Source organism: Balearica regulorum, chromosome 3, assembly GCF_011004875.1.
Source record: "Balearica regulorum gibbericeps isolate bBalReg1 chromosome 3, bBalReg1.pri, whole genome shotgun sequence".
NCBI lineage: Eukaryota > Metazoa > Chordata > Aves > Gruiformes > Gruidae > Balearica > Balearica regulorum.
The window spans coordinates 93486819-93501616 of NC_046186.1; the positions used below are offsets into that span (position 1 = coordinate 93486819).

A 14798-nucleotide genomic window follows, 5' to 3' on the forward strand; every position below is an offset into this window, starting at 1 on the left:
AACATGTATTACCTCCTAGGAATAATAACAAAATTTTTTTGCTTACATTACAAGTGATGAAAGCTGTAATATGAAGCAAACAGGGAACTTGCATTAAAATCAGATGTTTGTGTTAGATGAAACACATGTGTGTGAACATAAGTAGCAGCCTATTTTAGGTAAACTTATAGCATTTTGCATCTTCAGCAATGGGATCCTAGCCAGTGCTGGGAAGAAAAGCAGTTCACCATCTTACTAAAGGTGTCGTGGAACACCAGCCTTCCCGTTACCTGTGGCAAAGGTCAGCAGGAGCTGAAACTCGCCAGCGGACAGGCTGGCAGCTACAGCTGTGAAAAGGCCGTGCCTCTCCGTGCCGCCCGGCCCCCCCAGGAAACGAGACCACAGCGCTCGCTTTGCTACGGCTTTATTCGGGACCGGACCGCGCCTGGGGAAACCGGGCCAGGGGTAAGGCGCAAGCGGCGTTTTGCATTAAGATAACTCCCTTTTCCTCCTCTCCCAGCCCTTCCTCGGGTCCTTGGTCCTTGGGGCTGAGGTAGCGGGGGCTGTCCTCGCCAGCCCAGGCGCTGGCCCCGCCGCCGGGCCGGTCGCTACCTCCCGGCGGCGGGCCGGTAATGTAGCTCCCTCTCCAGCTGCTCGGCCGTCAGCGTCCCGGCGATAGCGGTGCAGCCGGGGTTGAAGACGGAGTAGGCGCTCAGCTCGCCTCGCCGCCGCTCGGCGGGGCCGCGGGTGCCGGCGTACATCCAGTAGAGCCCGGAGAGGACGAAATAGGGCAGCCCCAGCTCCAGCTCCGCGAACAGCGCCAGCAGCACCGCCCACAGCAGCACCTTCAGCAGCAGCGGACGCGCCCACACCGGAGCCGCCGCCGCCGCCCCGCCGGGATGGGCCTGTGGAGGCAACAGCGAGACTTGGCGTCAGGAACCGCCCCGCCGCCACACGGCCCCGCCCCGCCCCGCCCAGCTCGGCACTCACCTCGGCGCCGCCTCCCGCGCCCACCGCGGCGGCCCGCTGTCCCTCGGTGGCCTCTGGAACCGCGGCCTTTCCCGGCGGCTCCGAGGGACGCGGCGACGGAGCGACGCTTCCGCGAGCGGCGCGAAACTGCGCCAGGCGCCGCTCCACGGCAGCCGACATGGCCGCCCCGCGCCTGCGCAAGGGCGGTACGCGGACCGCGCTGCGCCTGTGACGATGTGGCGAGGGGGCGGGGCCGAGGCTCCCGGGCAGAGGGCGCCGCCCTGCGGGTCGGCCTGAGGGGGCGGCGGGGCTGAGGGGAACCGCGGCGTGAGGCGGCTCCCGAGCAGCCTGACCCCCGATCTGGGCCGGCCCGCAGGGGCTTAGGCCCCCCCCGCAGAGGGAGGCACAGCCAGCCAGCTACCCCTGGCCTTTTCCACATTGGCAGCAGAGCCAGCCATATAGCTCTGGAGAAAAGATGAAAATCACCAGAGGTCCCCCCTTTTGTGTTCGGGGTTGTTGGGTTTTTTTTCATATCTAAACCGTAATTACTGATAACACCAAAAAGAAAAGGAGCAGCAAAGAATAAAGCGTGGGGTGACCAAAGCCTGGAGCGTGTGAATGAGATCTTAGCAGCCGGGGGTGACTAGCAACATTTGCCTTGGGCATTCAGGCGGCCATTGCAGAAGAGCTGTGAGCGGCCGGGGAAGGAGCAGCATGGAAGAGGAGGGTGCCCATGCCGGGCATGGCCGGCAGCCCCGCTCGCTCGGCCGCCCTGGGTGGCTGCCGCTCTTGGTGGGCTGAGAGGAGCCGGGTCTCTCCCTGCGGCACCCGCTCCTGGCGTGGAGAAGCGCGTGGTGGGCTCCCTGCAGCGCAGGCCCGCGGCCTCGCCAGCGACCCTCAGCACAGATGCCTGCTGGAACCGGGCCTGGCTGTCCCACCCTCTCGTTAGGCAAAAAATGAAAATCAGGAAAACCAGCTCTTGTCACATCATCTTTCAGCTATTGGTACGGCCGAAAAACAGAAATTTATTTACAGGATCCAGCTCTTAGCCTCAGGAGTAAAATATTTATCACTCTCCAGCAGTAATAGTTAGCAATGAGACATCATTTCATCCTGCAGTGCCGTTTCCAGTTACTTATAGCTTTCTCAGAAGTGACCTTTAGGGCTGAATATCTCATGCATGTGTCAGCTCAGAAGTGAATATGAGAAGTCTAATAAAAATCAATTTGGGTGTTCTTAAGTTATCTTAATGTGGAAAAAATTGTGTTTTTTCCAGCTGAATCATTTTTCAAATGCCTACTTTATGCTTGGTTACAAAATAACTTTCTTTTAACCTTCCAACTTTGCAAAAAGTGCCACAATGAATGACATTTTTCTCTTTATTTGTGGAAATTCAATTTTGAAATGACAGTCCAAAATGTTTTAAGATAGCCTGCACAGGACGTTATTTTATTTTGATTTTTTTTTTCCTTCCTCTTATACTACTGTTCATGAAAACAGCTCCTCCAAGAAGCGCTGGGTAATTCCACATGTTATGTTCTGTATGCATCATGAGTCGAATTAATAGTTGTACCTGAGCTCAATACCACCTTTGCAAGCTGCACCCGGTGATTCACACGCTATCGGATTTTATTCAAAATTTACTGGGTGTCGCATGTATTTGCTATCGTGCATCCAAATAGCTGTTTTATGGCTGTCTCAGGCAACCTGTATTGCCATACACTGTTAGGAAACACATAAAAGTGCCATGAATCATGCCTTTGAAGCCTAAGAGCACTACAGTAACCTCGTCTTTATGTAAGCATTACACTGCAGACAAATACCTAAACACATTTGTACCCATAAAATCTTCAATGACTTCAATATATCTTGGTTTTAAACAAACAGCTTCATTGAATAGACAGTTTTGTTCGTTTGTTTAACAAACCATCTGGACAATTTGTTCCCTGCTCCAATGCTTACAAAGGTGCCAGGCCGTTCACCAAGCCCAGTCTTTGGATCCTCAGTCAGTGGTTGGGGGGGCGTGAAGAGGTTGACGAACACTTCTCGGGGACTCTTGAGTCACTTCATACCTTCCTTGCTGTGTAAGAAAAAACCAAATTGAACGCAGTCTTTTCGTAGGTATGAGACTATGAGCCAAGTCTTTCTCCCCTTTGCTGCAGCAAAGTTAATGATTAATCAAAAATGTTGGGTGCTATTGATAGCTCTCTAATGCTTCTTTCTTGATAACAGAAATTCTGGAACTATCAACTTATAAGAGGCAGCATTAAAATCACTTTAGAGACTTGTAAATTTTTTTTTAACTTGATTTCATGCTAAATCATAATTGTCATGTCTATAATACAAAGAAGCCCACATGCATATTTCTCTCTGTTGAGAAGAAAACCTGTTGGTCTTTATATATTTCCACTTTAGCAGTTTTGAAACCTTTTGCTTTATCCCAGCTATCAACTTTGCATTGTATTTTAATATGTATGATATGGAAGAATCTTTGCATTCTACTTTCAGGCAATTATCACCAGCTTAAGGGACTACTTTTTCAGTACTTGGGAACTTCCAAACCATGAGGATGCTTGGCTATGACACTCCATCAGCAAGAGAACTAAAGGAGATGAAGTGGCTGCTGAAAGAAGTGACAAAGCAAGAAAACTGTCAAAGCCATGGCCAAAGTACAGTCAATTTTTTATTTTTGGGGGGTGACTGCAGAGTTTGTCTTACTTCAAGTGTCTCTGCTCTTTCATGCTCCTTAAGGAAGCAAGATAACTGAAAACTAATTTGGGGAAATATTTTTACATGAGAGACCTATTTGTGGCAAAATACCAACCTGACTGAGGTAAGCTAAGCGTTGATAGTAACACTGAGATCCTGTGGCACCCTTTGCATTTATCACATCAGCAGCCCTTCACCAGCACTGTCTGGTCGCATCAGCGACCACTTTATTTGATAGTACAGGCTCCGGGCCGTGCTCAGTGGTTTGGAGTGTTGTTGCTTACTTCCTACAGCTGCAGATATCCCCTCGTACACGGCAGCTTTTTCAGATGTATCAACAGTAATCAAGTCACATTAATTCTCTTGACGGATTAATCTAATTCATTGACGGGAGCTTTCTCCTTCATGAGATCAGCATCCCCACACACACTGACTTGCTAAGTGCCATAAATGCAGACAGGAGGGCAGCCCATTATTAAATATAATGACCTAGCTTAATTAGTTCAATGGAGCTGAGGGAGCATTAGCTTTAGTTGTTGAGGTCTTGGAGAACATGCATAAAATAGATTGAAGTGCACAGACTCATACTTGTCTAATTCCATACAGAGCTTTCTGCATATCCATTTACTAATCAATTCTAAACTGCAGAGAAGAGCTGCTTCCTTTGTATAAAATGGTCATTAATTTTCCCTCCTAAAATAGCAGCATCAGGGTGCTTTGCCTTTAGACATAAAGGAAGTTTTTTGCCTGTCTTTTTATTGAACTAGTTGAGGTTCTGAATTGCAAATTTTCACATCTGCGTGGTTTCAAAATATGTGCATTTGTGTATTCAGCAGTGCATGCTAAAAGGTGCTGAGATATTAGCATTTATGTTAACTGCTTTATATGCTGAAATGCTCTCTATTTAAACACATTAAGAACACAGGCAAAGCAGAATTATTAATGTTTCCATCACAACTCTGTGAAACGTTCCTTATCATTTCATGGGAAACTTCCATTTGAGGAAAAGAACACAGTAAATATCCCTTACTAGTACAACGTCAGCTGTAAATGTCAAATATTTAGTAAAATTGTTGTAACAGAAAAGGGAGATAAGCTGGTTTATTACACTTAGAAGATAACATCCGATGAGCATTCTAGCTGGGATTGTTTTGCTATATTTATAACTTTGATCTGATTCAAAAGTCAAAGTTTTGAAAACTGTTGTGAAACTTTAAAAGATCAGAATACTGCTTTTTGATTTTTACAGTATAGATAAGGTGGGGAAAAATGCAGCTGTTGCCTGAAATTCACTATAACTTAAGTGAAAGGAAGCCCAATTTGTCTCTCCTGTCAACATTGTTATGTTGGCCTTAACCAGCCCACTCTTATCAAAACTTTTTTTTAAAAAATGCTTTGTAAAAGCGCTTTTGTGAAGTTGGAAGTACATAAGGCTCTTTGGGCTTGGAGTGAATTTTTTTTTTTTTTATTCTGGGTTTGCATAGCACTTAACCACAACAGTCCATAAAGCATTTCCCCCATGCAGACAGGGAAAATGAAGTAAATACGATGTCAGAGAACATCTTAAAACCAATTCTGAGTTCTGATTCCACACCTATTTCCTTCAAATCCATTGGAGTTTAAAATATAGAAAATGCTATATGCCAGAAGGTGAATAAAGTGTGAGGAAGCCACAAGAGGAACACATTGCTCCCTTCCTTACACACATACACCCTCGGTCTTCAGAAGCCTTTTGTTAAAAGTACACCTTTGATGTTCATGTTGACTGCCAGTTTTATACAGCCACTTCCACAAAAGGCAGCACAGCACCGACAGGTCTAATTTTTAGAGTAGCAGAATGCCAGAAAGGCTTTGTAACAACCTTTTCTCATGCCTTTACATCTCTGCCTTATATGAAAGGGCACATCATCATCCAAAAGCATTGAGCTGTCATCACACTTGGCAACATGTGTTCCAACCAGCTGGTTAGAGCTTCAGGCTCTTGCAGATAAATATAATTTGCCTAGAAACAATCCAAATGTGGGTGAGACTACACCTGCACCCCTGAGATCGGTATACCAGGTGTTAGGGCTTAGTGCTATTTCTTAATTCCCACAAATTATTCAGCAGAACAAAAGATGAAGGAGAGAGACATCATGGCAGTCCTATTCCTTCTTGGTTCCACGTGAAAGAAATGAGCTTACCTGAAATAAAGTAGTTGCATATGTATATCTCCACATAATCCACAGGACAAAAGGCTAAACTATTACTTCTGACAAATTGTCAGATTTTATGGAAATATTATCAGTTTACGCTTTGGGCCGATTTCTCCTCTTCATCATCTCTTCTTAGCCCCAACACCTACACTGGATTTTGGGATATTTATGATGATTGCCACCAGAAGTGAAACTGCTCAGTCAGATCACAGCTAACAGATGATGAAAGATTAGGACTAAGACCTTCCCTCGTCTTTACTAATAAACTAGCTAATCCACCAAGAGAACTTTAGCCTTTCAGCATAACCTAGAAAAAACGCTTTTCCAAAATGCTATTTAAACACATGATGTACCAACTACTTCTTTCCAAACTATGCTACAGAATAGTCTAAATAACTGATTGTCATTGCAACAGAAGCTTTGAGCTCTAAGCTGTGTTGGGGCCCACCAGTGAAAGTTAGTGGGTGGCATACACAAATAAAATACAGGTGCACCAGTAATGAACCTAATCCCTAAATTAATCTGCCAGTTACGGAAGAAATTTTTATGGGCTTGTGACACTAGGAGGAAAAGCTTTCTATCTCACCAATGCAATGAGTCAAGGCTGGTGCATCATCAGAGTCAGCTGTGAAAAACCTAGTGTTCAGTGGGGAAATACTCCAGCTGTGATACCATTGTACAAAACGTGGGCGTCACCATCAGTAACGAAGTTCCTCGGGTACTCATTCATTTTCTAATGGAAGTGGGGATTACTTTTTAATGCTCTCTGCTGAATCCAGAGCTGTCAGATATCTCAACCATGTGCCAGAGTGACATACCATCCTGTCCTGGTTTCAGCTGAGAGGATTGATTTTTCTTCATAGTAGCTAGTGTGGGGATACGTTTTGGATTTGTGCTGGAGACAGCATTGATAATATAGAGATGTTTTTGTTCTATGGACTTATTGTTGAGCAGTGTTCACACGGGGCCAAGGCCTTTTCTGCTTCTTGCACTGCCCTGCCAGCGGGATGGCTGGGGGTGGACAAGAAGTTGGGAGGAGACACAGACAGGACAGGTGACCCAAACTGACCAAAGGGGTATTCCATACTATATGACGTCATGCTCAGTTTATAAGGAGCTTGGGGGAAGAGAGGGGGGGGGTGGCGGCGTTCGGAGCAATGGCGTTTGTCTTCCCAAGTAACCATTACGCGTGATGGAGCCCTGCTTTCCTGGGGATGGCTGAACACCTGCCTGCCCATGGGAAGTGGTGAATGAATTCCTTGTTTTGCTTTGCTTGTGCGCGCGGCTTTTGCTTTACCTATTAAACTGTCTTTATCTCAACCCACGAGTTTTCTCACTTTAACTCTTCTGATTCTCTTTCCCATCCTGATGGGGGGGAGTGAACGAGCGGCTGCGTGGTACTCAGCTGCCGGCTGGGGTAAAACCACGACACATCCCTAGGGATGAGTAGTTTGAGAATCCAAAATTAACTTTATAGAAAATAGGACATGAGGGTGCTCTGCTCAGCCAAGATGACAGCACTTCTGTAGACACACAGGAGGACCCAAGAATGCTTTCTGGACAAAGTCTGGATAAGTCTTTTGCTTATCACCAGGGCAAAAATTTTGTGCATGACTGTCTTGGATTGCAGCCATGCAATCGAAATTCTGCCCAAGTCCCTCACCCATGTCTAGGTGACTACACCTGCTCTATTCATCTAACATCTCATAAATGTCATTTTGGGTCAAGTCAGAGTCCAGAGTGCAATTGATCTGTGTGTAAGGGCCTAATAGAAGTTTCAGCCCCACTCTAGGTAATTACATGCTATTTTGGACCTTACCCCCCAAAATTTGACTTTAATTCATTAAGAATATACCAACAAATTTATCTTCATGATTGTAAAGAAAACACAGGAACCCAAATGGATACAACCACAGTAAAAGGTGCAATAGTGGTACAGAGCTCTTAGGAATCTGAGTTCCTTGCTTTGTAGGTTAAATTTAAGAGGGATAATTCACAGGCAGAGTATTTTTCATGCCAAGATTTGTTCTAATAAGTGGAATAAAGATCTGGAAGCAAAACCTATCTGAGGCAAAAATGGGAAAAGAGAAGCAAGATCTAAGTAAGTCTTAAATCCATAGAAGAGACACAGAAAGACAGCCTTTACTAACTGTGGAAAGCTAGTAAAAGGCAACTTTGCCTACTGAAACAGAATAGTAACTCTTTGAATTAAACACATTGCCAACCCTTAAATTGCAAAAAAAACCCCAAAACTCTTCAGTACTCCAAAATCCAATATCTAATGCAGAGGCCTGCCTTCAACATCCTCAAAAATGGAAAATCCTCAGCGTTCCACCAGTTACCACTTTCGCTTCAAGTTATATCTATGGCTGGGGGCTGACTGTGAGCCCAGGAAGAAGGCACTTCTTTGCAGACCCATAGCAAGCACCACATCAAGCAGAGACTCAGCAGCAGGTTCCTCCGGTTAGCGATCAAGACACAAAATCTTGGGTGTAAAGCCCAGTAAGGTGGGACTAGATGAATACACAGGTAGGAGAAAAGAACAAGGGAATGCATGTGAGAATAGCAGAGGCGAGAATGGAGACACTCCAGTGGGGCTGAGAGAAATGGAGACACCAAGCCAGTCCCTCAGCTCTCCTGAAGCGATGAGACCCTGCCGTGTAAAATTCTGATCCCACTGAAGTCAGTGGGAACTTTGCCACTGGGGATGGAATTACATCTCCTGATGGACCGAACTGAGCTCATACCTCGCTGTCTGCTTGATGAGACCCGCGGGCCTCACACAAAATTGCTTCACGTGATTTCCCTTAAAACCAACACAACAACAAAAACTTGATAACTTTTTTTCCCTGCCATGACAGATCCAGACAATTTATTCTATTTATTGTACTGTAAGTATTCCCCACAAACATTGTACCTTATGCATACTTAGGTCCTACTTCTTTAGGACAAGTAAAGTTCAAAACTTTGTCTGGCTGGTACTAGGGCAATAAGAGAATGAGGAGTACTCGTTCTGCCACTAGTGGGCTTAGAAACCATGGACTATGTTTCGGTATTTTGGGACTGATCCTGAAGGACGCTCAGCATTGCACCCTCAGCAGCAAGTTCAGCATATGACCTCATCCCTGGGCTATGTGTTCAGTCAAACTGGACCAGAGGTTAAGTACTTTGCTTGACTGGGGCATCATCGGCCGCACTTTGAGCAATCAGGCTTCAAAAGGAAGGAGGAGGAAAGCCCAAATCCAAGGAAACCATACTTCATAGGTACTGGTTAACTAGAGATTTCAGATGGCAGAAAAGACTGAGGACTGTTTCTGGGTCATTTATCTCACAAGGCAGCAAAGGATGCAATACGGTCTTTTGACAGTTCTTCCAAAGGACAACTAGGTGGCTTTCATAGGCAGGACATTGCAAACATTTAGCAGTATTATCCTATCATTTCTGTTTGAGCAGTTCAGTAAGGACAACAATCTGTAGCAGATAAGGTATAATTCATAAGGGAGAAATATTTTCAGATTAAAAGGTCTGTCATTTATGTTTCTAGAGAAAAGAGAAATTGTACTAGACAACAGCAAAATTCTCTAAATTTTAGTTTTGTTAAATCAAAGTGCTTGTTGCAGAGCCTTCACGTACTGGTATATATTGTCTTTCTCCATTGGTGGTCTGTAACTCCCTTCTGCAGAACTTCCACTGAATTTCAGATTTTGTTTTGTCAAGATTCTTGAGCGCAACAGTACAGGGGGTACCAGAGCCACAGGTTCAGTTATGACACCGTGAACTGAAGGAGAAAGGATAGCACCCTCTGCCGTCATTTTAGATTATTACCATAAAGATTGCTGTATTCATCTCAGTTGTTTTATCTTGACCAGAAAAAAGCTGCCAGAATATTTGGCTCATATTTTTTAACTCATATTAGAAAGACTGTGACTGCCTTGTGATTTATTTCTATTTTATTGTTTTGTAACAGATTAGTTTATCTTCTGGGATCTAAATAGAACTGAAATTTTAAATCTATGCCATCTGCTTATGTGAGATAAGAGTCACCTTTCAAAATATACCTTCTCTTTCAATAAGTGTGATTTTTATCACATGCACACTGAATTTCAACATATGTTTTCTAAAACCCACTCTCTGATTGACGAGCCCAAGAGCTAGACAGCTTTAATCTTCACTTCTGTAATCCATGCAGCTAACACTGGAAAGCTGCACAACACGAGATTAGATTGTATCTCCCTTTTCCCTCCTGCAGACACAGCCAGTTCTCTGAGCTCCCAAAGACATATTGACTACAGAGGCCTGAAGGGATTTAATTCCAGGATTAGGGACTGAAGCACAATTTACATTACATTAGATGAATATACACTCCCTCTTTCTCTAATTCCTGTTCCCCCTCTGGGATGGACGTATGTTTGTGGTTCTGGGTTAAATAAGTTGTAAAATAAAAGTGAAATTGCACGTACAGAGACTCTTTAATTATGCATTTACAGAGGTGGACTTTTTTGCTGTAGAACTGATTGGATAGATCTCAATTTGATTTTAATTCGATCACACACATGAACAGAGTGAAACACATTTGATTTATATTATTGTGATCTACACAAAAGCATCTGTGTCTCCAGACCGTGGGATACTGAAAAGGGAGCTCTGGACTAATACCAAGAAAATCCTTTTCTTTAGAAACTTTATGTGGTGTATTGAGCCAAAAATGGATCATGTCTTCCTGTATATTTAATGCCTGTTTCATTAAATGGATTTCAGAGTTCAATTTCAGGTTTTCCAACTATTGCTTTTTATTTCCAGAGGAAATTTGGTATTCTGTCCAATTTTTTTTTAATTTTTTTTTTTTTTAATGTTCACTATCAACATTTTAAATTGAAGTGCTAGGAAAGAGTGTTCTGTGTTCATTAAAAGAAGCTGTTTTAAAACATTGGGTATCAATACTCATTCACATTCTTGAACAAAAGTGATTTTAAGTAGAGAAGTGCGAAGTAAATACTGACCATATACATGAAATAACAGAATTTATACTGAGAGAACAAACACATAATTTTCCCAGCATTGCTTCTGCTGCATGTTGTTGTTGCCCAGATTTGTTAGCGTGCAGTAAAACAACAAACCCAATGGGAATCAACAGGGCAGGACGGAACAGGTTCTCAGTGGGCATCAGCTGGTGCATAGAAATCACGAGAGCTGTATATACATACATTAGCAAGTATCTGGCCTGGTACTCCTTATGGAAGATACAGACCTAATGCTAAGACTAATATGGTTGGCTCAGTTCTGTGTTTATCTCTGGAAAAAAAAATGGCATCTGCTCTACAACTGTATTTCCTATGCACCATTACCTGCAGGCTGTACAGCCAAAAGAACGTGTACCCTATCTCCAGACCGATCACAATTTGGGTCAGTCTTTAGTTGCCCTATTACCACTCCAGCCTCCCTTCACAAGGGAGTTGATGCCCTCTCCTGTTGTTCGGTGTTTTCGTGTTCTCCAGTCTTGTCTGACCACAGAAAAATGACATCCACGTTGCAGGTCACAGCCTCCATCCTCCCATCCCCTCCTCAACACTCAGCAGAGCCATAAGGCTTCCAAGACCACTTCCATCTAATAACACTTAGGTGCTTCATTATAACTGTTTATCTTAACTTACAGCTTTGACAGAGACAAAAATATTCTCTCCATTTGATAGGTGGTAATCTCTTTAGGCCAAGGGCCACCTTTCACAGCATATAAATCAAAGTTCTTGACTTGATGTACACTTCTGTGGCCTTCAGACAAGTTGCTACAGTGTTTTCTATTGCTGACTGACATCTCCTGAAATGTGGCCCTCATGGCATGGTCCGGGACATTAAGCAAAGGTTCCTCTGATCTCTTCATGAAAGCCGGTGCAGGGTCAGAAGCTAACTGTGGTCTTTCCTTCAATATAAACAATATTGGGACCTTCTGGATCTCGGGCAGCTTTACAGCATACATCACCCAAAGCAGCTGAGCATAAGCAAGCATCAAGCACCTTGGAGCACCAGCTGAAGGAGCTGTGGCATCATGGCAGGCAGATCTCAGATAAGAGCAGGACACAGCTGCTTCTTTATGGACCATTAGTAAGAGCAGCAGGGCCAGGGCCCAGGAACAGCAAAGCAAAATCTTACACCAAAGAAACTGAGGGGAAATTTTTGTACTCAGTTCTCCTCGATCTTTCCCTGACACCCACCTCTCTACAAAAGTCTGTATTATCACACCTGCTTATGTCCACTAGGTGGTAGCAAAAAGGCGTTATTGGGAGAGGAAGGTTTCCAGTGTTCCCACCCAGGTGAATGCACCCAGCTCCACCCGGCTGTCTGCAGGGCAGACCTGGAGTCAAGCTGCTGGTGGTGGTGGGTAGGTGAGGAGGGAACCCTGAGGAGCTTCAGTTATATAGATCCTGGACTAGGAACTTGCTAAAGAGTAAATGCTTCTCAAACTTCAGGAGGGTGTGAGGAAGGCAAGTTGCAGCGAATGCTTTGTTTTTTCAGAACTACAAGACAGGGAGAAGGGAATGCGTGGGGACTTCCTCATTGAAAGCATACCCAAAGCCTGCAGAGGACTGCTCTGGTGTCATGATCCTCCAGCGATGCTGTCCCACAGACAAGTTGTCAAATGTGTGGAAGTTTCCGTGTTCAGCTCATTTCTTTAGGGTATGCTACGTATGGTAAGGCCATCCCTAGGGAAAGTGCTAGAGGCCAAAGAGGGGAGCAAGGTAAAGGCAGTTCGTGGTGTTCTGATGGCATTAATACTTCATTTTAAAATACCTGCAAATAACTAATTAACTGAACAATCTGTTGGAATGAAGATTCAGGCACAAGCTTAGAGACACAAACATTGGTGTCTTCCTGTTCCACATCTGTAACACTGCTAGCACTAGAGCTTAGTGAAAAAATATGAAACTTCTGATCTTGTAGTTTTCCTTTTCCATACAGGGACAAACTCAATATTTTTTTAAGTGGAAGAAGAGATTATTTTTGGTGAAAAGAGAGCAGAGAATTACTTTGAAATAATTAGGGCATTTACGTGGGAAAAGAAAGAAAATAAACCGAGAAAGATCTCTCATTCAAATCCAGCCCTGCTTGATTCAGGGCAAGAACTTGATTTCAATGGGCAGCTTTACAGAGACTGTGACCTCTACATGAGTGCTGCTGGGTCATCACCTCATGGGACCCAGGGATGCCGTCTGCCTCTACCCAGCCGCTGCTTATTTGCAGGTCTCTCTCGGCATGTTAATCTGAATTACCACCCTACAGGAAACATCTTCTGCTGAAACATTCTCACAATGTATTTGGATTACAAAAAAGGGGTCTTTTATTTGGAAAATTGCTCCAGGAACTTTTGACCATCTTTGTTTAATGGAGCAGGAAGGCCATGATTTCAGAGTAAAAAACCCAAAGCTCAGCAAACTGTGCGGTCGTTTGGTACCAACCAAGCAGCACTGGAAGGATGCAATTTGTTTCTCTTCTCCAGCTCCTCAGCGTTTAAGCTGCAGCAGCTCGGCCTTCTTGAGAGAAATCCTCACCAGACTGCAATTTAGTTGAGTTCTTATTGTTCTGCAAAAGAAAAACAGAGCAAGGGGGAAAAACCAAACAGAACTAACCCAGTAACTCTTTATTAAAAGTGAGTTGTTTCAAGAGCAAAAATTCAGAAAATGTCCCAAGTCAAACAGGATCGACTATATTAGATTTTCATTCCTGCATTCCTGCAGGTTTGATTCACAGGCCAGGTAATCAATAATCCACATTTTTCCTGATCTTACCAACATCCTCGTGGTAGTATTTTAACAGGGATAAACTGTTCAGCAGTTTCTTCAGTGTATGAATCACAGGCAAGCCTTTCTTGAATGTCAGGCAGTCCTGTACTTTTGCTATTTTTTTATTCTTTTTAAGGCAATATTAAAAACACAACAAAAAAAATCCTTGTTTATTTGACCATTACTTAACTTCATATCCTTTTCACAAGACAGGTTTGCCTTGGAACCCAATTCCTGTGGCACCACCATTTCCTCATAGAAATTGTTATTTGTCACAGTTCCTGCATTTAAGTTATAACCCAGTCTTGCTCCATTTTTAGATTTCACTGTAAAAAGAATGCTTTAAATCAAGGTGAATACATTTCTGTTACTATGGTGGACTTCACAAAGGCTTTTCCTGATGTCAAATCTTCTCTAGCCTCTTGACAAATAGCATTGCATTTGTAGATGAAAGTTTTCCCACTAACAGGATATGTAGCCTTTCACCTCTAAAATGCTGTTTTGAATCCTGCCCTTCTCAGTTGCCAAACAAGTGTCAAAGAGCAGCAATTTAGATTACAAGAGCTGAAAAATCTTGATCTAATTTCCAGGGAAAAGATGTTCACAAAGCATAGAAGGAGTCCATTTGGCCCCTTTCTTTTGAGACTGGCCTTGCTAACCAAAGAGTTAATAATCAGAAACTAAAGTTAGACCAGCTCAATTATGAAATAAAGTGGACATTTTTGGTAAGTCACGCAATGAAGTAGCTTACAGATTTAGCAGACTCTAGATTTTATCAGGGAGAGGGTATCCAGTGACCAGAAGCACAGACTGCATGGTCATGCTAATGGAAGCTTTAATTCCTTTGCTTTACTTCCTGCCAGCAAGAAGGGGCTGCAGCATCCCCTTCTCACTTAATAATTGCTTGCCTCTGTGCTGATGCCTAGTGGTGCTTTCTCCAAATAAGGGTTGGCATACAAGCAGAAGAAAAGGTACCCTTTTTGCATGCCTGAACCATCCCTATCCCATGGTTAAATAGAGTATTCTGTTATCATGTTCCTCATGGATGACGGTCCAGGAGCAGCAGTAGTAATAAACCCTCCTGCCTTGTGCAATTTCATTAACCTTGTTCAATTTGTGACTATGAGCTTTGCAACCTCAAGTGTCACCTTATTTTCTCCCATCGGATGCA

The 14798-nt window shown here is 43.8% G+C and overlaps 1 protein-coding gene across 1 annotated transcript; it reads right to left on the minus strand.

Annotated features, from left to right (window-relative positions):
* Window positions 1-387: 387 nt before the first annotated feature.
* On the minus strand, window positions 388-1168 carry SAYSD1 (SAYSVFN motif domain containing 1). The gene is made up of 2 exons (XM_075749010.1): window positions 970-1168; window positions 388-884 (listed from the first exon to the last, which is right to left on the minus strand). The coding sequence occupies exons 1-2, from the start codon at window positions 1126-1128 to the stop codon at window positions 588-590; spliced, it is 456 nt and encodes a 151-aa protein (XP_075605125.1). The 5' UTR covers window positions 1129-1168; the 3' UTR covers window positions 388-587.
* Window positions 1169-14798: the final 13630 nt, after the last annotated feature.